We start from the raw sequence: 26341 nt of genomic DNA on the forward strand, positions 1-26341 counted from the left end.
TTAAGCGCAGGAAGGTAGACCGGAATTGGTCAAATTGGTTACCGGGGTTCCTGATCTACGCCGGGGTATTGGCCAGAGCACAGCCTTGGAGGGCCGTGTCTCTTTTTCAATATATAGACATTATTTATAAAGGATACACCGGCTTTGTGGGGGTGGCCTGGCTCCAGTACGATGAGGAGTTCAGGATGCGAGCCGCCATGTATCCGGGCTTGCCGTGGGACCAGGTGCACCAGCAGCTTTGGTTGCAGGTCATGTCTCCGGCCAAACCTAATTCTGGGGACAGGTCCGACAGCGGTCATCTTATTCAGCATTCTCAACTGGCATCTGGTTCCCGCGCCCCCGCAGGGCAGCAGGTTCAACCCCGGCTGCTCTGTTGGGATTTCACATCCAAGGGGCAGTGCAACCGGAAGGCTTGTAAGTACAGACATGAATGTCCTTCCTGCAGTGGCCCCCACCCATACTCAGCGTGCCCTAAGTCTAGGCAAGGGGGTGGGGGAAAGCGCTTGGGGGGGTAGCAATCAGCAAGGACCTGGTAAAGGGACCCAGCCCGGTAAGGCTGAGGGTCCTTAGGCACCTGTTGCATTTGTATCCCCGGCGTGGAGATGCCGAGTACCTTCTTTCCGGGTTTGAGTTTGGTTTTCATATTCCTTTTCAGGGCCAGCGGGGTCCTTTCATGTCAGCCAACCTTCGGTCAGTGGCTGGCATGGAAGGTGTGGTGCGGGCCAAGATTGTGAAGGAGTGCGCGGAGGGCCGGGTGCTCGGCCCTTATGACTCCCCTCCTGTCCCTTGTTTTAGGGTGTCCCCGCTGGGGGTGGTGCCTAAAAAGGCGGCCGGTGAATTCCGCCTTATACACCACCTGTCTTTCCCCAAGGGTGGTTCGGTAAATGATGCTATCCCAGAGCATCTTTGTTCAGTCCGTTATACATCTTTTGACCAGGCGGTCAAGGTGGTGCGTAGGTGTGGTGTAGGTGCAGAACTGGCGAAATGCGACATCAAGTCAGCCTTTCGCCTCCTACCAGTACACCCCAGGGATTTTGAGTTGCTTGGGTTTGCGTTTGAAGGAAAATTTTATATGGATAGGGCCCTACCCATGGGTTGCTCCATATCGTGTGCCGCTTTTGAGCGCTTCAGTTCCTTTTTGGAATGGGAGTTGCGGCGCCGCATGGCCTGCCCTGATACCTGTCATTATCTCGATGATTTTTTGTTTTGTGGGCCTGCTGGTACCGGGCAATGCGCCAGGATGTTGGCTGGCTTTGTGGGCCTTGCCGAGGAACTTGGTATTCCTTTGGCACATGAGAAGACTGAGGGCCCCTCCACTGTCTTAACTTTTCTGGGCATTGAACTGGATACAGTCCAGCAGTCTTTCCGGCTTCCCGCCGATAAGGTTGAGGAACTTAGGAGGAGAGTAGGGGATTTTCAGGGCCGGAGCAAGGCCACTCTCCTGGAATTGCAGCAGTTAGTAGGGCACTTGAATTTTGCATGCAAGGCAGTTGCTCCAGGTAGGGCATTTTTGAGGTGCCTTTGTGATGCCATGGGGAAATTGCAGTTTCCTCATCACAGGTTGCGTTTGAGCAAGGGTATTCAGAGTGATCTTTGGGTCTGGCAAAAATTTTTGCGTTCATTCAATGGGGTGACGTTTTGGAGAGAGGACTTGTTGCTTGAAGCTGAGCTTCAGGTTACCTCCGATGCCTCTGGATCTTTAGGATTTGGGGTTTATTTCAGGGGCCATTGGTGTGCTGAACGCTGGCCGGCGGATTGGGCACAGCGGGGACTGTCTAAGGACTTGACATTTTTGGAATTTTTTCCTTTGCTGGTGGCAGTGTGGCTTTGGGGGCAGGAGTTGGCCAACAGCACGGTACATTTTTGGTGTGATAACCTGGCGGTGGTGCACGTGGTTAACTCCTTGTCGTCAAAATCACCCAGGGTGATGAGGCTGGTGCGGGCCTTTACCCTTAAATGCTTGCAACTGAATATATTGTTTAAGGCCAGACATGTTCCTGGAATGAGTAATGGGGTGGCGGACGCTTTGTCTCGCCAACAGATGGAGCGGTTTTGGCACCTGGCTCCAGAAGCCGATCGCTGTCCAGCGCGGATGCCCAAGGAGCTGTGGCAGCTTGGGAGGCAGAAGCGAGGCGGGCAATCCAGTTAGCCTTAGCCCCCAGCACACGGAAAGCCTATGACCGGGTGATCAGGAAGTTCACTGGGTTTAGGAAGACGGTAGGACTCCGGGAGCTTTGGCCTGTCCCGGCCGAGCACCTGATTCACTTTTGCGTGTCACAACGGGAGCGCGGCCTTTCTGTCAAGTCTATTAGGGGCCAGCTAGCTGCTCTTGCTTTCTTTAGCAAGGCACGTGGTCTGCGTGAAGACACTGGGGATTTTCGGATACGTAAGATGTTGGAGGGTTGGTCCAGGGAAGCTGGCCCCTCTAGGGACCAGAGGCAGCCCATTTCCCCATCGGTGCTTAAAGTGCTGGGAGCAACCTGGGCTGAGGTTTGCTCTTCACGTTTTGAGCAGAGGCTTTTCCATGCGGCCTCTTTGGTTGCCTTTTTTGGGGCCTTGCGGGTTAGTGAATTGGTGGTTCATTCCCGCAGGGATGCCTCTGACTGGGCTTTGCTAGCACGGGACATTTCCTTTGTAGGCGACAAGGTATCTCTTCGGATCCGTAGGTCTAAAACGGACCAGGAACAGCGTGGGGCCACCCTGCTGTTGGGGCCGTGCGCAGACCGTGAGCTGTGCCCGGTTCAGGCTTTGAGGGACTATGTGAGAGTCCGTGGGGAGGCCCAGGGGGTCCTGTTTCACCATAAGGATGGGACACCTTTGACCCGGTTTCAGTTTGGGGCCGTTACGGAAAAGGCCCTTGGAAAATTGGGACTGGTTGGGGTTAAGTTCGGTACCCATTCCTTTCGGATTGGGGCCGCTTCTACGGCTGCTGCTATGGGGTACACCCAGCGGGCCATTCAGAGGGTGGGCAGGTGGCGGTCGAGCACGTTTCGCTCCTATGTCCGCCCTCTGCCTCAGTATTAATTGCCTACACTAACTGCTCTTTCCTAGGTGCGGCGTCGGTCCTGGGGAAGCGCAGTATCCTGATTTGCGGACACAGCATGGTGTTCTGGGCTGCCCATCAAGCCAGGAGAACACCGATCGGATCCCAGTTGGGGCTGAGTGCTGTGGCCACGGTTGAATGGCTGGGTCGGCGGGGCCTGCGTTGGCCTGGTTTGTTGCCACTCTTGTTTCGGGGGCGGACGGGTCCGCCCCCGCATATTTTGGTCGTTCACCTTGGGGGAAATGACCTAGGTTTAGTGCAGGGAAAGGCCCTGTCACTGCGGGCAACTGACGACCTTCGGGAAATAAGCCGCCGGTGGCCGGGAGTGCTCATTTTCTGGTCCGAGATACTGCAACGCCAGGTGTGGCGGGAGGCCTTAGATCCGCGGGCTGTTGAGCGTGCACGCCGTAAGGCCAACAGAGCTATGAAAAAACCCTTAGGGGAAGGCTTGGGGATTTACTTGCCGCACCCTAGGATAAGGGCCGAACTTGCCCACCTTTACAGGAAGGATGGTGTACATTTGTCACCAGAGGGCAACGATATTTTCCTTGATGATTTTCGGCAAGGGCTGAGGTTGGCCTTGAGCCACCTGTGGGGCGCCAGGGCCTAAGCAGAGGCTTGGCCCTTGCGGTGGCAGGAGATTTTCGGGAATAGGGAGCGGGATGGTGAGCACCCAGTGGCATTTCCCCATGTGGGAACAGGGTCTGCCATCAGTGCGGTATGCTTGTGACGGCTACCAATGCACAGGCAGATGCCTGCGGGGATCCCCAGGAGCAAGCCCTTCCCTCATGCTGTATGGCTGGGGCGTTAGGAGCTTGCGGGGGGGGGATCAATTCGCCTGGCTGGCCGGGTTGCAGTCATTCTCTGGATGGCCTACACTCGGGGCTTTGGGGCTCGCCCACACAGGTCAAGGCGGAGGTCCAGCGTTGACCCCGTGGCTTGACCTGTACCGCATAGTTGGCCCTTGCCTTATTTATAGTTATGTTTACTGTTATATTAATAAACGGCCCTTTACCTCCAAGCCTGTGTCTGTCTCTTCATTCCGGCTAAGGCAGCAAATATGTATGTGTGTGTATATATATATATATGTGTGTGTGTGTGTGTGTAATTTTTAATGATAACATGTAGTATTTTATAATTTTAATGATAGCTAAATGTGTTTTAAGTTGTGTTGTGATCCACCCTGAGCCCGCTGATGTGGGGGCAGAGTATAAATCCAATAAATTAAATTAAATTAAATTAAATTTAAATCTTTTGTCATGGTCACTAGGTGCACCACAATGTATTTGTTAAAATGCAAGTAAAGGGAAATCAAGATAGGAAATTGACTTATTTTAATGTTACCTTATGGTTTTGTTATCTTATGGTTTTAATTTTTTACTAACAAAATAAGTAAATAATATTAATCATTTGAAGATTTTAAATCCATATAGTTCTTTAAAAGCTGTGTATACTAGACCGTCTATACATAATTTAATTTAGTATCTGTCTTTACTTTAGAAATTACTTCATACCAACATTAAAAAGGCTTACAAATTGGAAATTAATAAATTTAAAGCATTTATTTTTATTTAAAAATATTTCTATGTAGAGTTTAATTTATGTTATTATTGTTTTTCCTTCTTAATAAAGTTCATTGATAACAAAATGGTCACTTATATTTTGAGTTATGTGAATATGACATTTTAATCCTAAAATAACAATGTAAAATATAGGTAATGCCTATTCATTCTCATAAATGGAAATGGTAATCCACAAATCACAAATATAAATATCTATGGTGCTTTGCATGAAAATTACAATATGTGGGCATTTTCCCATGTGTGCAAATCAAACAGTTTGTTGAGGCACCCATCTGTATGGACTTTTCTCCATGTGGGCTTTTCTCCATGTGGGCTTTTCTCCGTGTGGACATTTTTCCTGTGAGTGTTTATGACCGTGGGGTTTTTTGTGGGCTTTTTTCCTGTGGGCTTTTTTTCTGGTCACTGTCATGACATCACTTCTAGGTAAAACCCAGAAATAATATTGTAAAATCAACAATGCTTCTTCCCCCACTGCTCATTAAACAAGCATAGGGAGGACCCAAGAGCATCAGGGGCAAGACTTCTGCCACAAGTAGGTAAGTGGCAACTTTAATTTCTGAGTCCACTCTAGCAAGACAAGGATATAAATCTACTTTGTTAGAGTTGCAGCACATATAGCCTCAGCCAGATATCTATCTCAGAAAAGGTCTGCAGTAACTCCTTCCCCAGGAGCATCCCTATTTTGACTGCTCAACAAAAAGTATCTACCAATTGGCTGCTACCAGTTAGTGGTGGTAACTAACAGGAACATATATTACAGCAACCCTATTTGGCCCATAGGCAAGGTGGTACAATTCTCTAAGGAGAGCTGTTTGTGAAGTCTCTGTAACTGGTGTCCATCTTAAGTGCTCACAAAACTTCCATTTACTAGTCACATACCTCCCCACAAAGTCTTAGGGATGCTAGCCTCCAGGCAGAGCCTGGACATTTCCTGGAACTACAACTGATCTCCAGGAGACAGAGATCTGTTTCACTGGAATGCTGCAAATAAGCTGATTTTTTTCAAATTTTGATTTGATAGAATCTTTTAACTGGTATAGCTTTTATAGAAAAAGGAAAGAACAGGAGTGGTTTATATTTCATCTGTTAAAGAATTATTCTGAATGTATTTATCCCGACATATACAGCTCAAACACATGACCGCACAGGTTAAAACAACTGACATACTGGCCAAATTGAAATCAGAATTTGAGCAAATCTTAGACAATCGAATGCCAATTCATAAAGTCTTAATTTCAAAAATTTACAATGCAGTCCTCCTTACCTGTAACAATAAATTCCAACATGTCAATTTAAATGGCAGCAGGAGCGTACAAATCTGAACTCAAATGATCAATGGGTCTCTGTGGACCTCAAATCCTCTCAATTTGCCAGTGGTTAACACCAAGCTACAAACTTACAAAATAATACATAATTGGTACCGCACACCTAAGAAATTGTCCACAATACCTTCCCACATAAGAAATCGTCCACAAATCACCCACATAATTGGCTATATGCTCACAATAAGCTCTGAAATAATCTTTTTGGACCAATGGCAGAACTCAACTATACCACATATCAGGCGCGATCTCATAAGGATCTTCTTAGTGGCAGCGAAAACTGCAATAGCTTTAAAGTGGAAATCACAGAAACTTCCTACACTAGCAAACTGATACTTTAAGTTATGGGACCACTACATTATAGAGAAAATCACAGATGGCCTCCTTCAAGCTGAAATATACCCCAGAACAATGGATTTTACAGAAAAATGGCTCCCCTTCATTGAACATATAGCCAAGAATGACATACAACCAAAAAATCCAGTGTACCAAACCATGATATTATGAAAATTTCAAATCTATGAATATTCATGACTATACATCCTTAATCAGACCTCGCAGAACAAATGACGTGCAAACAACTTATTCAATCGTTTGGTTCATCATGACACTTCCTATGCTGAACAATTGACAACAAAATAAACTTTTAATCTTGTGTAATATCGAAAGAATCCATGCAGATAACCTAACTGAATTATTGTACCTTGCAGCAGCTGGTTTTATTGTTATCTTTAATGTTATTGTTATTCATCTTTAATGTTATTGTTGTTTATAAGAAGTTAAAATCAATTTTAATAAATGTTTTAAAATTAACAAATGAAAGATCCTTTATTTTCCTTACAAGCACCCTCATGTGCGGACTGTTCTGTCAAGCTACTAGCTGTAACAAAGTTACAACAAGTTACAAGTTAACTATTACAAGTTACAACAATGAGATTTAAGGCAAAGGCCTTTGGTGGCAGTGAAAACTTTTTGTGGGAGTCAGGAAGGCAGCAATATACAGGTCACACAAACACAAAAGGGAAAGCGTTCTTGAAGTAACTGCTTGGGGGTAAAATAGAGAACACCAAAGCTCTCTGTGAGTAGAAATATAAGAAGTGTTTTTTAGGACCAAAGCTCACCTGAAATTTAAGTTTAATGTAGCATAAGGAAGAGATGGATTTAAGGTCCAAAACCAAAGGGTCAAGGTTTAAAAACAAGCAAACCATTACAAGGTGGTTATAAACTAAGCAGAAAATATTACAAGGTATTATCAAAGTATAAGTGAAAATGTTACAATCATGAATTACCTCACAGTAAAAATTGCCATATAGTACTAGGTCTTTTGTTTTCAATTGCTATAGCTTACCACATTGGCCCTCTGAGAAGACTGTATGTTCTGAGTGAAACAATAATGTGGCTTGCATTCAATTGTAACCCTTCAAGTTCTCTCCTTTTTGCATATGACAATCTTTATACTTTCCCTTCTTTTAAATATCTTTAGTGTAATAGCACAAGGTTTAGAGAGGAACAAAGTCTGCAATAATGCTGACCCTCTACATCACTTATCAACAGCAGCGGGGGGGGGGGGGGAAGCTTGTAAAAGAAGAAAAATTTTGATGATCAGCGGTGAAAAGCTACCTGATTTTCACTCTCTTGTAGAACAGCAACTATGCTTCAACCTTTCAAGGCAAAAATAACAGAACTTTTCTCTGGAAAAATCAAACTTAGTTATTTCTTGACAAAAGAAAATGTTTGACAAGATTTTCAATCCAAGGTCTTATATTTTCAAGAAGCAATATCAAGTAAAATTGCGCACAACACTTGGACTGTGTAAAAGACCTCTTACTGAAGTACTGCTATTGTGTTTCTGCGTTTTTGAAATGTTAATTCTTCTGGGAAAATTTTTTTAAAGTAAAGAGCTGCTGTCTTCTATAAATACTGGTATTTGAACTATTTTGAATATTGGTGAAAATAAGATTCATTTGATAGTCATCCAAAAGCAAAACCAGAAGTATACCACTATTATGGGTGTAAAGAGAACCAGGTGTAAGATTTAGCACAGGACAACTTAACCATGCTTAACCCTGGGACCTCCTATGAACATAAAATTCCACTCTATGTAACAAAGGTATAAAAATAAGAACCAATGATATCCATGAATTTTTTTCACTAAAACATATACAAAAATGTATAATGGGAAGAGAGTGATGTTGTGATGGTCCAGGAGTAAAAACAAAGGCTTTCACAAAATGTCTATATTATACTGTTACTGTATAATAACAAAATTCCCAAAACAGCAGTAAAATAAGACAAACAGGGATTCTTTAGAAAGACACATCGTAAGTGATGCTTTGAGTCAGCCTACCTATTTTTTCTCTCTGCCAGCTGTCTGCAGATTTCCTGCCACCGAAAATTCAGGCTCCCCAGTTTTTCCTTCAATACACTGGCATCTGCTGTGGATGATTGCTCAATAATATCCTCTCCGGCTATATTCAGTGTTCTGACAACAGGTTGCTGTTTACCAATGCCATCCTGGAGATCCTACAATATATAAAATAATTTAATAAACACAAGAGTCCAGTGTAATTCTAATCAGTCACAGATCAAATAGACGGATTGTTTACTATGGTTTTGCATGATGTCTAATTATAGTTAGCATAATTGTAGTTAAAATGATTGCCCACGCCCGTACCTATGAAATGTAAGGGAATATCAAATCAAGATTTGAAATAGTTGGTTTGTTTACCCCTGATAGTTTTAACTATGATTTCATGCTATATGAACACAAACATTCTGGGTTATTTCCCAGCACTGGCTCGCTGTGATGTGGGCTGTGATACCAACCAGGTCTCTGTAAAGGAGACTGGGGCATAATATAGAACATTTTTCCTACCTTAAATCTCAAACATATCAATACAAAAAGGCTATTTTATAAGTTCCATTGAATAAAATCTTTTTCTGCATAGTGCCATCCTTTTCTTTAAAGAATGCGGCTCTCTCAGTGCGGCCGAATGCCGCTGAAGCTGGGAGCTGCCCTTTGAAGCCCCGCCTGGTGGAATGGAGACAGTCTCCCTTCCCGGGCATCCGGGGCAGAGGCTTGACCCTTGCAGTGGCAGGAGATTTTGGGAATAGGGTGCGGGCCGGTGAGCCCCTGTGGCATTTCTCCATGCGTGGGGTGCAGGGTCTGCCAGGACGGCGGAATGCTTTTGATGGCTCTTTGCTAGGAGGACAGGCACCTGAGGGGATCCCCAGGAGCAAGGCCTAACCTCATGCTAGTCAGCTGGGGTGTAAAGGGTGCTTGAGGGGGGATCCAAGGCCTGGCTGCCGGGTTCCAGCCATTCATGAGATGGCCTATACCCGGGACAGTGGGGCTTGCCCAGACAGGCAAGGCGGTGGTCAGTGGTATGACCCCAGGGCTTGACCTGTACCGCTTAGTTAGCTCTTGCCGTGCATTACATTTATGGTCATTTTAATAAATGGCCCTTTATTCCAAGCCTGTGTCTGTCTCTTCCTTCCAGCTGGGGTTTCAATGCGGCTCTCCCAGCGCGGCAGAATGCTGCTGAAGCTGGGAGCCGCCCTTTGAAGCCCCGCCCAGTGGAATGGAGACAGTCTCCCTTCCCGGGCATCTGTGGCTTTGCTGGGGGGGCAGAGCCAGGAGCCGTTTGCTGGCTGCTCCGCCCTTCCCCAGCTCCAGTCTCTTCGATCGCTCGGCCCACCCACCTCACCCTGTTTTTAGTGCAGGACTAGCCGGCTGCTGGGCTCAGAGCCAGGTAGGAATTTTTCCCTCTTTTCCCTGATTGGCTGTTGGGAAGGGGGGGGGGTTCACCTACCTTGCACTAATGGCAGTGGTTGAGTTATTGTTGGGTTGTGCTGTTTAGTTAATAGTTGGCAGGAGATTTTGGGAATAGGGTGCAGGCCGGTGAGCCCCTGTGGCATTTCCCCATGCGTGGGGTGCAGGGTCTGCCAGGACGGCGGGATGCTTTTGATGGCTCTTTGCTAGGAGGGCAGGCGCCTGAGGGGATCCCCAGGAGCAAGGCCTAACCTCATGCTAGTCGGCTGGGGCGTAAAGGGTGCTTGAGGGGGGATCCAAGGCCTGGCTGCCAGGTTCCAGCCATTCATGAGATGGCCTATACCCGGGGCAGTGGGGCTCACCCAGACAGGCAAGGTGGTGGTCAGTGGTATGACCCCAGGGCTTGACCTGTACCGCTTAGTTAGCTCTTGCCGTGCATTACATTTATGGTCATTTTAATAAACGGCCCTTTATTCCAAGCCTGTGTCTGTCTCTTCCTTCCGGCTGGGGTTTCAAAAACAAGATCTGAATTATACACTAGAGAATGTTGACACAATAGTCATAGGCATTGTGCAGATGACCTACACAGCATGTTATAATCCTAGTCACTGTCCTGTAGTCAAGGAAGATTTGTCTGATAAGCTCTGGTCCTAATCAACACTTCTAACATTCAGATGCTGCACACACATGGACTGATGTACAGGAATTCGGCTTACCTGGCAGCAGCATAGCTGTCATGCCGGGAGCCATCCTTTGCAGCCCCGCCCAGAGGGAGAGACAGGCTCCCTTCCCGGGCATCCGGGGCTTTGGCCGTGGGTGGAGCCAAGTGCTGTTTGCAGGTGGCTCCACTTTCCCCGGCCTTCAGTTGCTTTGTGCGCTCAGCCCACCCACCTCACCCTGTTTTAGTGCTGGACTAGCCGGCTGCTATTTCCAGAGCCAGGTAGGAATTTTTTACCCTTTTCCCTGATTGGCTTTGGGAAGGGTTTTTTTTTTTTTGCCTACCTTGTACTAACACTTCACTAGTAAACAGGGCAATTATGGGTTAACAGCAGCTAACAAAGATCTTAATCCCCATAATTAACACAATAAACATCAACTTTCTCATAACAAATGTTAATGATTCTACTACAGCGCAAGTGCAAACAAGTATGTTCAAGTACAGAAATACATTTCAGCATCTTTACAGGAAATAAGCAGGTAAGAACAAATTCATAAATATTTTTCACATGTCATAATAAGTAGAGCTCATTTAAAGAGATAGTACACTTAATACTGACGTCTATAGCTCAATCCTAAATAAACAATGATATAGGGTATACAAAATTCAATAAGTACACAATGGTACATCCAAAGGACCTGCAGTTCATATACAATTCTGGAGAGGGGTGGTGGAGGTGAATAATACTCTTCCTCTGTGGCATATAAACAGTCAGATTAAACTGAAGTTATTTCATTCTAGTTTCTTCTAATTCACAGGTACAGCAGGACATAGCTCTCTAAAGGTGGTCACCTCCTGAATGAATATGTATTCTAGTTATAAGGGGGACCCCACTGTGCAGTTTCAATGTGGGAGTCCCCTCCCAAGAGTCCCAAATTCCTGACAGGACGCTAGCTACTTTCCTGTTTCGTCACCACTTTCTCATGGGAAAAATGTCATATTTCATTCTCAGCTTGCCAAATTTGCGACCGCGTCTGTTTTTTTGTTTTTTGTTTTAAAAAAATATATTGGATGGCTCATTATACAAATATAAAAACATACACAGTTAACTTTCCATCATATTGTAATACCCCCCCACCCTTTCCTCCCCCTTTTCTGTTGACTTCCGACAGTTTTCCATTCCCTCTATTACCTCTTAAATAAAACCTTAACCAAGCTAAAATATATATAATATAATAATACCTACCTAATGATAAATACCATTATCTAACATTCCATATCCTTTAGTACTATCTATCCATAATATCCAATAACCTACAATATAATATGTCCCCTATATTAATAGCTATATACCACATTCTAAGAATGGGTCATAGTAATATATTTTATACCATTGCATATCTTTAGATAGCACTATTACATATATCTATCATATCTATAATGTTCAAAATTATTAATATTTTTATCCAATTCATGACGTTATAACCTAGTAAATTATAATATATTGTACCTACATATATCAATAAAATGGTATATTATCACAAACTAGATTTTTTACCTCTAATATAATATAATGATTACTACCTCTATATTAATTCAAAGTAACAGAACACTATCCTCCCCTCAGAAAGTATCCAAAGACCACACCTCCCCTTTAATGTCCCACTTTTTTTCTATGTAATTCTTGAATTTCTCCCAACTTGTTACATACTCTTCCATATCTTCCTCTCGAAGTTTCCTCATTAGTTTATCCATTTCAGCCAAGCTCAATGTTTTTAAAATCCAATCTTCCACCGATGGTATCTCTTTTGTCTTCCACAGCTGTGCATCAATTATCCTAGCCGCCGTAGTCATATAAAATACCATTATTCTGTCCATTTTGTCAAAGTCTTCTAGGTTCATACATAACAATAACAATTCTGGGTTTCTAACAACTTTTTTCTTCAATATCTCTGACATAGCGTCTACTATTTCCCCCCAGAAATGCTTAGCTTTTTCACATGTCCACCACATATGATAAAAAGAACCCTCATGCTTTCCACATTTCCAACATTTATCTGACATCTGACTATTTCCATTGGCTAGCTTTTTTGGCGTGAGATACCATCTATAAATCATTTTATACACATTTTCTCTTATCGTGGTACATGTTGATATCTTTATAGTATTTTTCCACAATTTCTCCCAAGCTTCCATCAATATATCTTTATTACAATTTATTGCCCACTTTACCATTTGAACTTTAACTATCTCATCTTCTGTAAACCATTTCAACAAAATCTTATACACTTTAGATATCAATTCCTCCCCCCCTGCAGTAGACATTGTTCCAATTCTGAATTTTCCACTCTAAACCCTACTTTCCTCCGATCAGTGTCATACAAAACTTTTATCTGCATATATTGAAACCACCCATATCGAAATGGCAATTCATCATTATTTTTAATATTGTATAAATTCTGATCCACTCTAAGAATGTTCTGATATGTCATCCACTCTGCTCCTTCATAGTCAGTTTTTGGATTCACAACCTCTGCAGGTACAATCCACATTGGTGTTCTTTCATTCAAATATCGCTTGTAGTCCATACTGCAAATAGACTCCGCCTCACAAAGTGATGCAAAAACATCACATCAGCCTTATTCTTTCCATACCATAAATATGCATGCCATCCAAAGGTTTTATTGTACCCTTCCAATATCAATAATTTATTATTTTCTAACAACATCCAATCCCTCACCCAAACTAAGCATATGGCTTCATGATATAGTTTCAAGTTTGGTAACTGGAGTCCTCCTCTTTCCTTTGCATCATATAACACCTTCATCTTCACTCTAGGCTTTTGTCCTGCCCACACAAAGGTTAAAATTTTTCTTTGCCATTTTTCAAATTGCTTATTATCTATCACAATTGGAATTGTCTGCATTAAAAACATTATTCTTGGTAACACATTCATCTTAATTGCAGCAATACGACCCAACCACGATAGATTTAACTTATTTCACACCGTCATGTCTCTGTCTGTTTGGTGCCAAAGCTTATCATAATTGTTTTTAAATAGATCAATATTTTTTGCAGTCAACTCAATACCTAAATATCTTATTTTATGAACCACTTCACAATCTGTTATCCTCATTAACTCTTGTTGTTCTTGCTTAGACATATTCTTACAAAGCAGTTTAGATTTCTTTCTATTTATATAAAATCCTGCCAGATCTCCAAACTCTTTTATCTTCTCCATTAACCTTGGCATATTTTGTAGAGGGTCCTCCACTATCACCATCACATCGTCTGCAAAGGCCCTCACTTTGTATGTATATCCTTTAATCTTCAAACCTTTAATTTCATCGTCTTCTCGTATTTGTCTAAGTAAAATTTCCAACACCATCACGAATAACAGTGGAGAGAGTGGACATCCTTGTCTTGTTCCCTTTCTTATGCCCAGCTTTTTTGTTATTTCTTGGTTGACAACTATGGCTGCAGATTGATTCTTATATATCGCCTTAACTGCTTGAATAAACATCTTACCCAGCTGTACTTTTTCCATCATTGCAAACATAAAATTCCAGTTCAAATTGTCAAACGCTTTTTCAGCATCCACAAAGAAGAAACCAACTTGTTTTCCTGGATTTTTATCATAATATTCTATCGCATTCAATACCGTCCTCAGGTTGTCTTTTACCTGCCTATCTGGTAGAAAGCCTGCCTGCTCCTCCCCTACAAACTCCACCAGCCAGGCCTTCAGCCTTTCAGCCAATATTTTCGCAAAAATCTTGTAGTCATTGTTTGTTAAAGACATTGGTCTATAATTTTTTACATTGGTTAAATCTTGTGTTTCTTTTGGTATTAATGTAATATTAGCTTCATTCCACGTTTCCGGCAGATCATCACCTTTTAAAATTGAATTCATCACTTTTTGCAGCAACTCTTTCAAATCTTCTGCCATTACTTTATAAAATTTAGCTGTAAGGCCATCTGGTCCTGGCGCCTTTCCCATCTTTGTAGCTTGTATCGCTTCCACAATTTCTAACGTTATTTCAGCATTTAATTTATCTCTCAATTTCTTGGGCACCATTGGTAAAGTCAACTCATGAAAATAATCCTCTATTGAATTCTTATCAATTAGTTTCTTCTGATACAACTTTGCATAATACTTTAAAAAGCCCTCTCTATTGAATTTTGATCAAACAGTTCTTTCCCGTCTTCCACGATCTTACTAATTATTTGTTTCTCTCTTTTCTTCTTTAACTGCCACACTAAATATTTCCCTGGTTTGTTAGCTCCTTCAAATGATTTTTGTTTCAGCCTTTTCAACTCCCATTCCACCTCCTTTTTTCCATTGCTCTTATTTGTTCCTGCAGTATTTTAATTTCCTGTTGTATTTTCTTTTTACCCGGTCTTTTCTTTAATTGCTGCTCTTTAAATTTGATTTTTTTCTTGAATTTCTTTCAACCTCGACTCTTTGTTTTTCTTATCTTTGGCATTTAAGTCCATAAGAACTCCCCGAATCACATCTTTATACTCATCCCATACTTTATAAATTGCCACTCCTTGATCCACATTGTACTGTATAAAGCTTTTAGTCTCTTTCTTAAGAACATCCACATTAACATGACTACTTAACAAAACCTCATTTATTCTCCATCTCCTTTTTTCCCCTTTCGTTCCAAATTTCCAGAACACAGGATTATGGTCTGAACTAATTTTTGGCAAAATATCTGTTTCTTTTGTACATACAGCAAGCTCTTTTGATACCCAAATCATGTCAATTCTTGAAAAAGATTGATGTCTTGCTGAAAAAGAAGTATATTGCTTAGCACCCAGATTCTGTTTCCTCCATACATCCTCTAAACCTTCCTGTCTTTGAAATTCAAAAAAGGATTTTGGGATCTTACCTCCTTTGTTTCTTATCAAATTCCTTGTTTTATCAACTTGTGGATCTACCACTCCATTAAAGTCCCTCATCACAACCACTTGATCATATGTCATCTGTCCAAGTCGATCCTTAATTTCATCAAAAAATTGTTCTTTCGCCCCATTTGGCGCATATATTCCCACAATCAGGGCTTCTTTGGCATTACAATCAAATTCCACAGCCAAATATCTCCCCTCCTTGTCATTAAAAATCAATTTCGGTTGCAATTCTTCTTTAATATATAACAAAATCCCTCTTTTCTTTTGCTTAGTTGTTGCCACAAATTGCTTCCCTAATTTTTTATTTTGTAAATATTTTACATCCTGTTCTCTTATATGGGTTTCTTGTAGACAAATCACATTAAATTTTTGTTTGGCCAACCAATGAAATATTGCTTTTCTCTTTGAAGGTGAATTAAGTCCATTTACATTCCATGATATTAATTTGTATTCCATAATTACAGTCTAGTTGATTTTGGTAAGTCCTTTTCAAATTCTGTCAAAAACACATCCATTGCATATCTTGATTTGATGACTCGCCTCACTGATTGAAACTCAAAGCTCAACCCTTCTGGAATTTCCCATCTGTATCTTATGTTCATTGTTTTTAATTTTTGAGTCAGGTCTCTGTATTTTTTTCGGTCTTGCAAGACCAATCTCGGTATCTCCTTCATAATTCGAACACGCTTCCCTTCAAGTACCAATGGGGATTCATAATGCTTTCTGATAATCTCCTCCCTCATTCTCTTGGTGGTTAACTGGACAATAACATCTCTTGGCAAGTTTTTTTGCTCTGCATACATGGAATTAACTCGGTAGGCAATGTCTAGGTTGGCAGCCACTTCTTCCTGCTCTTTACTTAAAAATTCCGCAATTATTTCAGTGACTTCTTTCAATGCAGATCCTGCCATTACCTCTGGAATACCTGGAAAACGAAGCTGTTTTTCCATAGCTCTGCATTCCATTACAACAACTCTATCACTCACTCCCGCTGCCTCTGCTCTTATACTCTCCATTTTCTCCTCCACCTCTTGCACTTTTTGTTTCGTAGTTTGGAGCTCTGTTCTTATTTCATCAATACTCTTTGCCAATTCTGCAACCTCTGATTTTATTGCCTCTTTCATCTCTTTAACTAAATTCAATTGCGAGTCTTTCACTTGCTTCTGTAATTCCTGGACCATTTCTTGTGTTTTTTGTATAGTCTCATTTGTTTCCTTATTGCCTTCTGTTATTTTTTTGTCTAAACTTTCAATCGTTGCCTGCCACTCTTTGTCCTTTTCCCCCGCCATTGGACTTGCCTTGGGACCCCACGAATCGGCTCTCTTTCTCAGCTCCGTCTTTTCTATTTTATTTTACTTAATTAGTTAAGTCCAATAATATAAATGGGAAAGAGGAAAAATCATTTAATCTTTTGCAAACCTTCAAAATGTTGGGCCTTTTTTCTCAATGGTACTCTCTATGATTGCCCTCAATTTTTCCCTTGTCCAAAATGGCGTACTCCGCTTCTTCTTTAAAATGTCAGGTACACTTTCTCTTTACTGAAGCCTTCTGCCCTTCCCACACTCAAAATGGCTAACTTCCACTTCCTCTTCTGGTCTCTTGTTCTGCTTTGTTTTTCTTCCTCTGTTCCTGCCGTCTTCCTGCCCTTCTAGCCACCACTCACTTGTATTACAGGCAATTACAAGCAGTTCACTTCTCATGATGTTCCAGCCTCCAGCCTCTTCCCAGACTCCCCCCTCGCGTTGTTATCTCCCAAACCACAGGTATGCAAAACAAAAGTTCTTTTTGCTCTTTTTAAGCTCATTAAGTCATTAAAATCACTTTCTTCACTCCCGGCCACTTTTTAATGCCTTTTGCTTTAGGAATTTGTCTCTTTACTTTAAAACGTTTCAGTCCTTGAACAGAAATTAAGTCCGTTAGGGGAGATAGTGCTCTTTACTCTCTCTCACTCTCATAGGGTTGTACTCACAGCCTCTTTTGGCTCCCTTCTGGTTAAAATCTATTTCTGAAGCTTGGGTACGAAGATCCTATGCCAATTAAATGATTCCAAAGGTTGCTGCAGAGATATTAGCCGCCCCTCTGGGAGGGGATCTTCAAAGCAGATGGAGAATCCTTGATTCAGAACCCCCCCTCTGCCGAGATCACACCCTCTTAGGGCTATCGAGCATCCTTGCCCAATTTCTACCTGAAATTGGGGGGATGTGGGTGATCAAAGCACCCCACTAGCCCAAAAACAGCAACCTGGATGGCTCAGCTCCCTGAGACACTTCAGATCTCCATGATCCCAAGCAGGAAGTCCTCCCAAGCAGGAAGTCCTCGACTGCGTCTGTTTCTTTTGGTCAAAAGGCTGAGGCGTTAGGTGCTTGATGGGGAGATCTATTTGCCTGGCTGGCTGGATTGCAGCCATTCCAATGGATGGCCTACACCCGTGGCTGTGGGGCTCACCCAGACAGGTCAAGGCAGAGGTCTGGGAATGACTCCATGGCTTGACCTGTACTGCTTAGTTGGCCCTTGCTGTGGTTTATGTTAATGGTCATGTTAATAAACGGCCCTTTAATTCCAAGCCTGTGTCTGTCTCTTCATTCTGGTTGGGGCTGCAAAGCATTTTTAATCAACTTCTAAAAGAGATATTGAGCTTCATCATATGTCAGCTAACACTGGTGCATTCGTTTGATGCAAGGAGTTTTTCTCTAATACAAAAGCATATTCCCACCAGGGAATATGCTGCTGATAGCCGATCCTGCTGTTGATGTGGAGCAGATACATCTTATGACCATGACTTTATAATGGTTTCCAGTTAATATTGTTTGTTCTCCATGCAGTGATGGATCATTTTCCTATGATGTGAGATTTATTTTTGTCAAACACTTAATGAACTTCCAACTTCCACAAAGTAACACATATGATTTTTTAAATTACTATTACTTGTATTTTAAGTAAGTATGTAATGTTAAGAAAACTTACAGATTATCAAATAACACGTGCTAAGGAGTCACAGAGAAGAGTGCTCTGTATGTTTCAGTTGTACTATAAATTTTGCAACATTTGCTAGTAACTTTCTTGTGGTTTTAAGTAGTTTCTTTCAACCTTTTTAAACTTAAAGCAGCACGGGACAAGAGTGAGAGACCTGAAATGTTTTTGTTACTTTGAATCTTCAAAAGAGTATGCATTTTTTAAAATATCCTTGCAGTAGTTCCCTCTTTGCTGATGCTAGTTCATTAGCCCTTTGCCTTTGCTGAATTGACACTTCAGAAAGCAGTACCTTTTGTCAAAAAGTGCTGCCTCTAGAAAAGACAGCTCAGTAAAGCATAAGGAATGGTAGTCTATGGGCAATAGTGACAACTCCATTAAAGCATTAAGAAGCAAAAGTTTTAAATGCAGATAGCTCTGGTGGTAAGGATGGGGTTGGGAGGGAAAGCACAGGTATCAGTGACTCCCACACATTAACTAATACAGTTTAGCATAGGTGGTATCCCATAAGTAGAATACAAAAAGAACAAAGTAAAAACAGTAGTTACAGCTACTGTAGTAGCTGGCAAAGCATTTCCAAATGGTGTTAAGATGGTATCACTCTATGTATCAGTCACTACTGGCATCATGTCATTTCCTTGACATGATGCTCTTGGATGATAAGTAAGATACATCTGAGTTTGATTTTTTTTGTTACATACCCTGCATTGATACAACAGACTAACACACTGTTATTGTTATTAAAGATTTGAAGTTATTCCTTTAAAGAGAAATACAAGTAAGTTATATTCTGAACATGATATCACCAAGATTAACTATATTGAGAATCTTCCATAAAAAACAACTGTCACAAGAACAGCTATATTTTTCTGCAGCAGACACAATAACAAAAGAATCCTGAGGCACACTGAAGATTAACTAATTAGTTGCAAAATGAGTTCTTATGAGAGAGCCCAGATAAGGAAGAAGATGTAGGCTTATTAATCCTATTCAGATCCATCCTATTTTGCCAAAATCAGAAGTTCAGAGCATTTCATCCATAGCGAGTAGATTGTTTTATTGTTTGACTGAAAAACTAGAATTTCTGACCTAATTTGTAACATTTGACCCCACCTTCAACCCTGTTTGTAGCTCTGTTTAGAAACTGAATGTAACTCTTTATTTCTCTGATGAAAGCATATGCCACAATAAATTCAATAGTCCTTATGGCGCCACATGATTATTTGACATTTTGAATTAGCCAGGTTCAGTCACCCTTCTACTCTCCAAGGAGATTCTTTATTTACATATATTCATTAATCTAGTTTTGTATATGCATGTTTATGGTTTCAGATTTAGCACCCTTTGCACAAACATTAGGAATTCGCAGACAGCAGCAAATGGACCTTGCAATTAAAATCTGACCGAATCAGTCTGAGTATGCCAATAGCGAAAGTGGATATTTGCCAAACCCATTTCTTCCCAATCAGTTTCTCTTGTTTCTTTGAAGCAGGTAGAAATATATTTTATCATACTGAGATACTCGGATTTGTTAGCATATTTGAGTTTTTGAAAAGTAGGACAACTCTAGCAGTGACAATATTTTTCTTCTAATAGCATGTATAAAGAGCATTGGCTCTTCTGCAGAAGAGCGTTGGCTCTTCTGCCTGTAACAGTAAAAGAACTTTCCAATGAACCATAAGAAAAATATTTACCAGAGTAGATTTACTAACATACTGCCTTAACAATTACAATGAACTACCTATGTAAGTAAATATCAGGTAAATTAGACAGGTATTCATTTCCATATTAAAATATAAAGCAATATCATGATTTCTAGTGAGAAGAATGAACAGAAAGACCAAAATCTTTAAAAGTACAAGAAGATTATAGAAAGCATATGTTCCTAGATAACTGGGGCTGCCAACTCAAGGTTGAGAAATTCTTAGAGATTTGTGGGTAAAGCCTGGGCAGGGTGGGGTTGGGATAGGGGAGAGACCTCATTGGGATATAATGCCATAGAATCTACCCTCCAAGCAGCCATTTCCTCCATGGAAGATGAGCTGTAGTTTTGGGAGATTGCCAGATCCCACCAGGAGGCACACAGCCCTAACCTACAAATATTCTTCTGCATATACAGGAGCTGACATGTTTCCATGAAAATATTTAAAAGCTGATATTACTGCACAGTGGAACAACACCTGTCTTCCTTTAACTTAACGGTTCAGTACAGTAAGTTTTAAAGTACAGTAAGAACTTAATGGTTAATTTTAGCAACCTTGAAAATTTCAGGGCAGACAACTGGGCTTGAAAGAAAAATATAACAATACTTAATTAAAAGCATTTCTGTTTCTCGTCCATCTGGGTCCAGAATTCTCCTGGTCTGGCTTTGAACAGTTTATATAGGCCTTGCACTTCAGCAAGTTACCAGCAATCAAATGAAACTGTTTCCCTCCTATTATCACACAAACATACTGGCACTGAGGCTTTCTGGCTTAGCTTCTTGACAAGAAATTCTTATGTACAACAGATATAAGGTGAATACATTAAAACAGAATGAAAACAAGCCTCTTTAGAAAAGAATAAAAGTCTTCATTTGACATGTTTTTTAAATTTCAAATTCCAAAAGAGAATACGTCCATAAAAATGGAAACAGCATGTAAGAGATTTTAATTTTCAAAAGTGCAGTTAAGTATCAATATTAAATTAAGGCAAATGTATGCATTACCACTTGCATTCAGTTACCATAGGAACAGTGTGTCACTCCCTTTCTTTGGGCTCCACACTGCTTCAGAAACATGTAAAATAAAATCACTATTCAGACAGGTTTCTGCAATTATTTGGCAACTTCAAGATCTAAAGGTGTAGTGACCAGATGATCAACAGGAAGCAATTGCATGTTCCAGCATACACACCTAATCAGTGCTTCAATACATTAGTAATCCAGTCTGCAGTATAAACATAATATGGGATGGGATGGTACCAGTATAGCACAACACTAGCATGTTGAACTTGAGAAGCCCAGGTTTGATGAGTTATGAAACTCCACAGGTGACTTTGGGCCAGGCAGCAAGGGAAGACAGTGTCATGGAAGCCTTGAGAAATATAGGCATTCCTTAAGGAACACAGGGAAAGAGTACAAAAACTGCCTCAGCTGCACAGCTCGTTGAGTCACATTAGCTGCATTAAAAAAAAAAATTACAGCCATTTATAACAGCTGAAAAGTTGCCAGAATCATAACTTTTAATAGGAACTATTTACCACAGTGTGGAAAACAAACAAAAATTATTTCAGCAGAGTTAATAGTTACCAAGTGTAAACATCACTGGTTGATTTATAGGGATATAACTCTTCCATAATGTACTTAATTACGTTTCATTGCATAGATAGAGTAGAAGGAGGGAATTCTTCCTGATCACAGATGGTGATCAGTTTATACTGGAAACAGAATTGATAGTCCCTATAATTTTATTTAACTAATGTACTGTAACTACAGATGGCATTCTAATCCATATAAATATATATCTCAGTGGAGCATAACTGGTTTTTAAAGGACAATTCCATTCATACTTTTGCATTTGTACAAAGACAGATTTTAGAAAAATGAAAACATATACACAATGCCCTTATTCTAACCTGCACTATATTACATATGACACAATTAGAACAGGGGTGTCAAACTTATGGGCTGTGGACAGAATCCAGCCAAGGCAACCTCAGTTGGAGTGCTAAACAGATCAGGCACCCAAGAGAACACCAACCACAAAGCTTTCTGTCTATTATCTGTGCCTATGGTTGCTCTTTTTCTCTTGCTTTGATTCTCTCCATTGTCTCTTCTGGCTAGACCTGTGGTCTGTCTTCTTCACACATAGCTTTCAGCCTTTTCTCCACTGGCACTCTTCTATCCTATCTGCCTCCTCTTTGCCATGCTTTGCTTCTTTAGTCTCTACTTTGAGGAAATAAGTAGTACTGCATAGGTAGAAGCTGAGCCTTGGCTGTCCTTACCGAAACAACTTTCTCTCCAACATCCCTATGATCTCTCTCTCTGTGTTTTCTTTGTTTTCACAATGCTGGTACTCTGGAAAAAAATGTGCATGGTTTCCTCTCCTTATCTCGAGCAGTGAGGCAAGCAAAAAACAACAACAACACCCCCCCCCCAAAGACTGACTTTTGAACTATTCAGGAATATGGATTTCTGTTGCAAAACTATGTTATCTTTTACTTGTTTATCCTTTCTTCCCCTTCTTTAATTATTTCTTCTCCTACAAATCAAGCCCTTTCTTTCTTTCTTTCTTTCTTTCTTTCTTTCTTTCTTTCTTTCTTTCTTTCTTTCTTTCTTTCTTTCTTTCTTTCTTTCTTTCTTTCTTTCTTTCTTTCTTTCTTTCTTTCTTTCTCTTATGACTGGGTTATTTTCCAGCACCACTTTCTGTAATGGCAGTGTAATCTTACACAGGTTTACTCAGAATTTCCTTTTCATTCAATGGGGCTTACTTCCAAGTAAGTGTTCTTAGGAATGCAACCTAAGAATACAGTACAAACTATGCATGTCTAATTAATTCATATGATACAATTCTAAATAGGTCTACTCAGAATTCTACTTGGTTAGTTTATGGGACTTAGTCCCAGGAAAGTGGTTTTAGGATTAAATTTATAGCTACTTAGCAATCTTCAAGATGACTAGTTTAGAATTGAAATAGAAATATGGATTTTGTTCCTGTTGTTTCAATGACCTTCTATCTGCTTATTGTGGGTAATGCTGATGAGGCTTTTTCCAACCCTAATCCAAACAAAGAGGCATCAGCCAGTTATAAAATAAAGGAGGTGTTCTATTAGTGCCATAGTTTTTAAGCACAAACTTTCTCATCTAAATAAAAAGTACTATAATCTGTCCAGTAACTGGTTTACTGCTGTTCTTTACACCTGTGGTATTTAAAATAAAATTAAATACTAAAAATCAATTCTAATTAATAGCCATACAAATTTAATTAATTAGTACTTTGTACATTTTGATAATTTATGGTACACTTGGGCCCTCCAAATTGCACTGATATCAAACTGATGAAGGTGCAATTTATTTATTTATTTATTTATTTATTTATTTATTTATTTATTTATTTAATTAATTTATATACCGCCCATCCCCAGGGGCTCTGGGCGGTGAACAGTTAAAATCGATAAAAACAAGAACTAAAATCAATATACAAACAATAAAACAAATTAACAAAGTGCAGTGGTGGGGAGAACCCTCCCCCAACCCAAAGGTGGGAGGCCGACATGGCACCGCCCCCTTCAATCACCGAATGCCTGGCGGAACAGCTCTGTCTTACAGGCCCGGCGGAATGATAATATGTCCCGCTGGGCCCGGGTTTTCATTGAAAGAGCATTCCACCAGGCTGGGGCCAGGACTGAAAAGGCCCTGGCCCTGGTTGAAGCGAGGCGGGCTTCCTTAGGGCCGGGGACCACAAGTAAATATTTATTCGCTGATTGAAGCGATCTCCGGGGAACGTACAGGGAGAGGCGGGTCCCAAAGATATGCCGGTCCCAACCCGCTCAGGGATATAAAGGTAAGAACCAACACTTTGAACCTGATTCGGAATTCAACCGGAAGCCAGTGCAGCTGGCGCAGGACAGGTCTGATGTGTGACTGGTAAGGTATACCAGTCAGGACCTGTGCCGCCGCATTCTGGACCAGTTGTAGTTTCTGGATCAGGCCCAGGGGTAGCCCAGCATGGAGTGAGTTACAGTAATCTAGCCTGGAGGTGACCGTTGCATGGATCACTGTAGCCAGGTCCTGGCTACAGATTAAAGCTAGTTATAGCAGTATTAAAGCTAGTTATAGCAGTATTTATAAATTGGCATATTGTAATAAGTCTAATGTAGCAACCAAAAGAATTTTGCCTTAATTGATCAACTTTTTGTAATGGAAAATGTATACTTATTTTACTTTTGTATGCATATTTGATGTCATATGTCTTAGTATCTGGTCTGTGCTTCAGGAAAGGGGAAAACCGAGTCTTAACTAAAGGTGTGTGCATTGGGATATTTCCAGTCAGAAACAATTTCTGAAATTTCTTTTTGTGTTTCAGATTAGAAATACCAAGGCAAACATACTTCTAATATTTCAGAATTTTTTAAATTCATCTCCCTGAAATTTCAGAAAAATTGGGATTGTCTGGAAAATATCAGAAAGGCATTTGTTTTGCTGCCTATGGTTTATTTTTTTTTCTTCCCTGGAGAACAGGAAGGAGGGGGAAAGTGAAAAAGATATCATACCCCCTATGACCTTCTCCTTCATGCCCTGAAACAATTTTCCACCTTTCTTTTGGGGGCAGGAGGATTTAATAAAAAAATCCAACCTGATGACAATTTCTGGAGAACTTAAAAGCCTGCACTATTTTACATAATTTTGTTTGTGGATTTTGTTTTGGACTAGTACAGTTACCTACAACTTTTGGAGAAGAATTTCTTTAAAGTCTCCTGTTTTGCCTTTAAACCTCCATTTATCACTCAATGGGCACAAACATACGACACTGATGCTTGTGGCGCTGAAAACTGACTTATCGACACCAATTTAATTATTTTTCCAGGATTAGCAAATTAGTTTTTAATTACTAAAAGTTGCTTATTGTTTTACTATTTTCTAAAAGTAGAGTTTATTTTCAAGTCTTTTTTCTTGGCAGCTTGTTGAAAAAGCAGAAAAAAATATGACGAAACATAAAATATTAATGTAGAAATATATTCTTGTGCTGCTGAGTTGGTGCCAAAAAAAGCCATGATGACTTAAAATAATAAGCCTCTCTCATGTTCTCTCTTATCACATAGTTAACCTATACATATATTTCTGAATAGTTCTATGAATCTCATTTCCTGTTGTCACTGAATGATATAATACTTTATTGTTAAGTATAATGAGAAGCATTTCAGCTATCAATCAAGTTGATCTTTTATCTTTTTATGGCATCAGCCAAGCACGCTCAAAGATAATTTATTTTTATTGAAAATCCCTGTAACAACATAATGAAATAATGAAAACAAACATTTAATGTCTGTCAGATCACTTGCTGAAAGAACATTCTACTAAAACAACTTGTTTGTATTTTTTAAATGTATGATAAAGAGACGATAAAGCAACAAATATATCAGACAGAGATTCTGAAAATTTGATTCCATGCTTAAGTCACTCAAATGATTCTCTTTTTTTCTGTATTGATGAAAGAGAGCAAAAACAGGAGCTATACTATATTGCTGCACTGGGGCATACAAAGTGACACAATTCTATATTCTTTGAACTCTGGTAATTATTAGTTTTCAACCTAACTTAATATGTAGAACTAGCATTCCTGATCGTTATTACAGGACTACTGCTTAGAAAGGAAGAAATAAGCAGGTTAGAAAAGGCTTCAAGGAGACAAAGAAAAGAAAAGCTACTGAATGTATACAAACCGTAATTTGTGGAGAGCCCATGAATAATTAATGTATTTTTATTTTTATAAATTATTCTATAAGCTGGTTCAGGCACATTTTTATGACCAATACAGCTAACAAGCAAAGATACGTAGAGAAATAAAATTATGGAAAACAAAGACAATTGAAATTGCCTTTTGAAGACCTACTGCTTTAGTGCCAGTATATTTTGATACAGTGTTGGAAATTATTGGTTTCAGAATAAGTTATGACAAATAAAATTATGAATAGAATTTCTAACCAAATTTCACTATTAAAAACTGAGAAATTCCACCACCACCACCCCTTTTTTACAAACACTATTGCTTTGGCTTAGAAAGATTTCTGAAGTCAGTGTTCCCCTAAAATGTTCCCATGGAACTCCCAAATCTAAATCATATAAGTTAGCAGATATTGATGGATCTTATGGCTTTTTTCCACAAAAATTGCATTTTACCTTGGTACAAAATCCTTCCACTCATGCAACAGTTTCTTGCAAGAGACATTGATAAAAGGCTCCTTGTGCATGCAAGAGAAAAATGCCATCGTTAGTAGAATGGATTCATTGGATCTAACCCAGAAGAGCCTTGTGTCAGCAGAACATTCTTTGCACTAGAGGAAAGCACCACTATTGGTAGAACAGATCCAAAGGATCCA

The 26341-nt window shown here is 40.4% G+C and overlaps 1 protein-coding gene across 1 annotated transcript in view; it reads right to left on the bottom strand.

Annotated features, from left to right (window-relative positions):
* The window catches only part of DMD (dystrophin), a 2144806-nt gene that overhangs the window by 741842 nt on the left and 1376623 nt on the right, over positions 1 to 26341 (bottom strand). The window contains exon 44 of the mRNA XM_054973282.1: positions 8296 to 8471. Coding sequence (XP_054829257.1) covers positions 8296 to 8471 — 176 coding nt within the window. The remainder of the gene's footprint in view (positions 1 to 8295; positions 8472 to 26341) is intronic.

This window comes from Eublepharis macularius, chromosome 3, assembly GCF_028583425.1.
Source record: "Eublepharis macularius isolate TG4126 chromosome 3, MPM_Emac_v1.0, whole genome shotgun sequence".
NCBI classification, from domain to species: domain Eukaryota; kingdom Metazoa; phylum Chordata; class Lepidosauria; order Squamata; family Eublepharidae; genus Eublepharis; species Eublepharis macularius.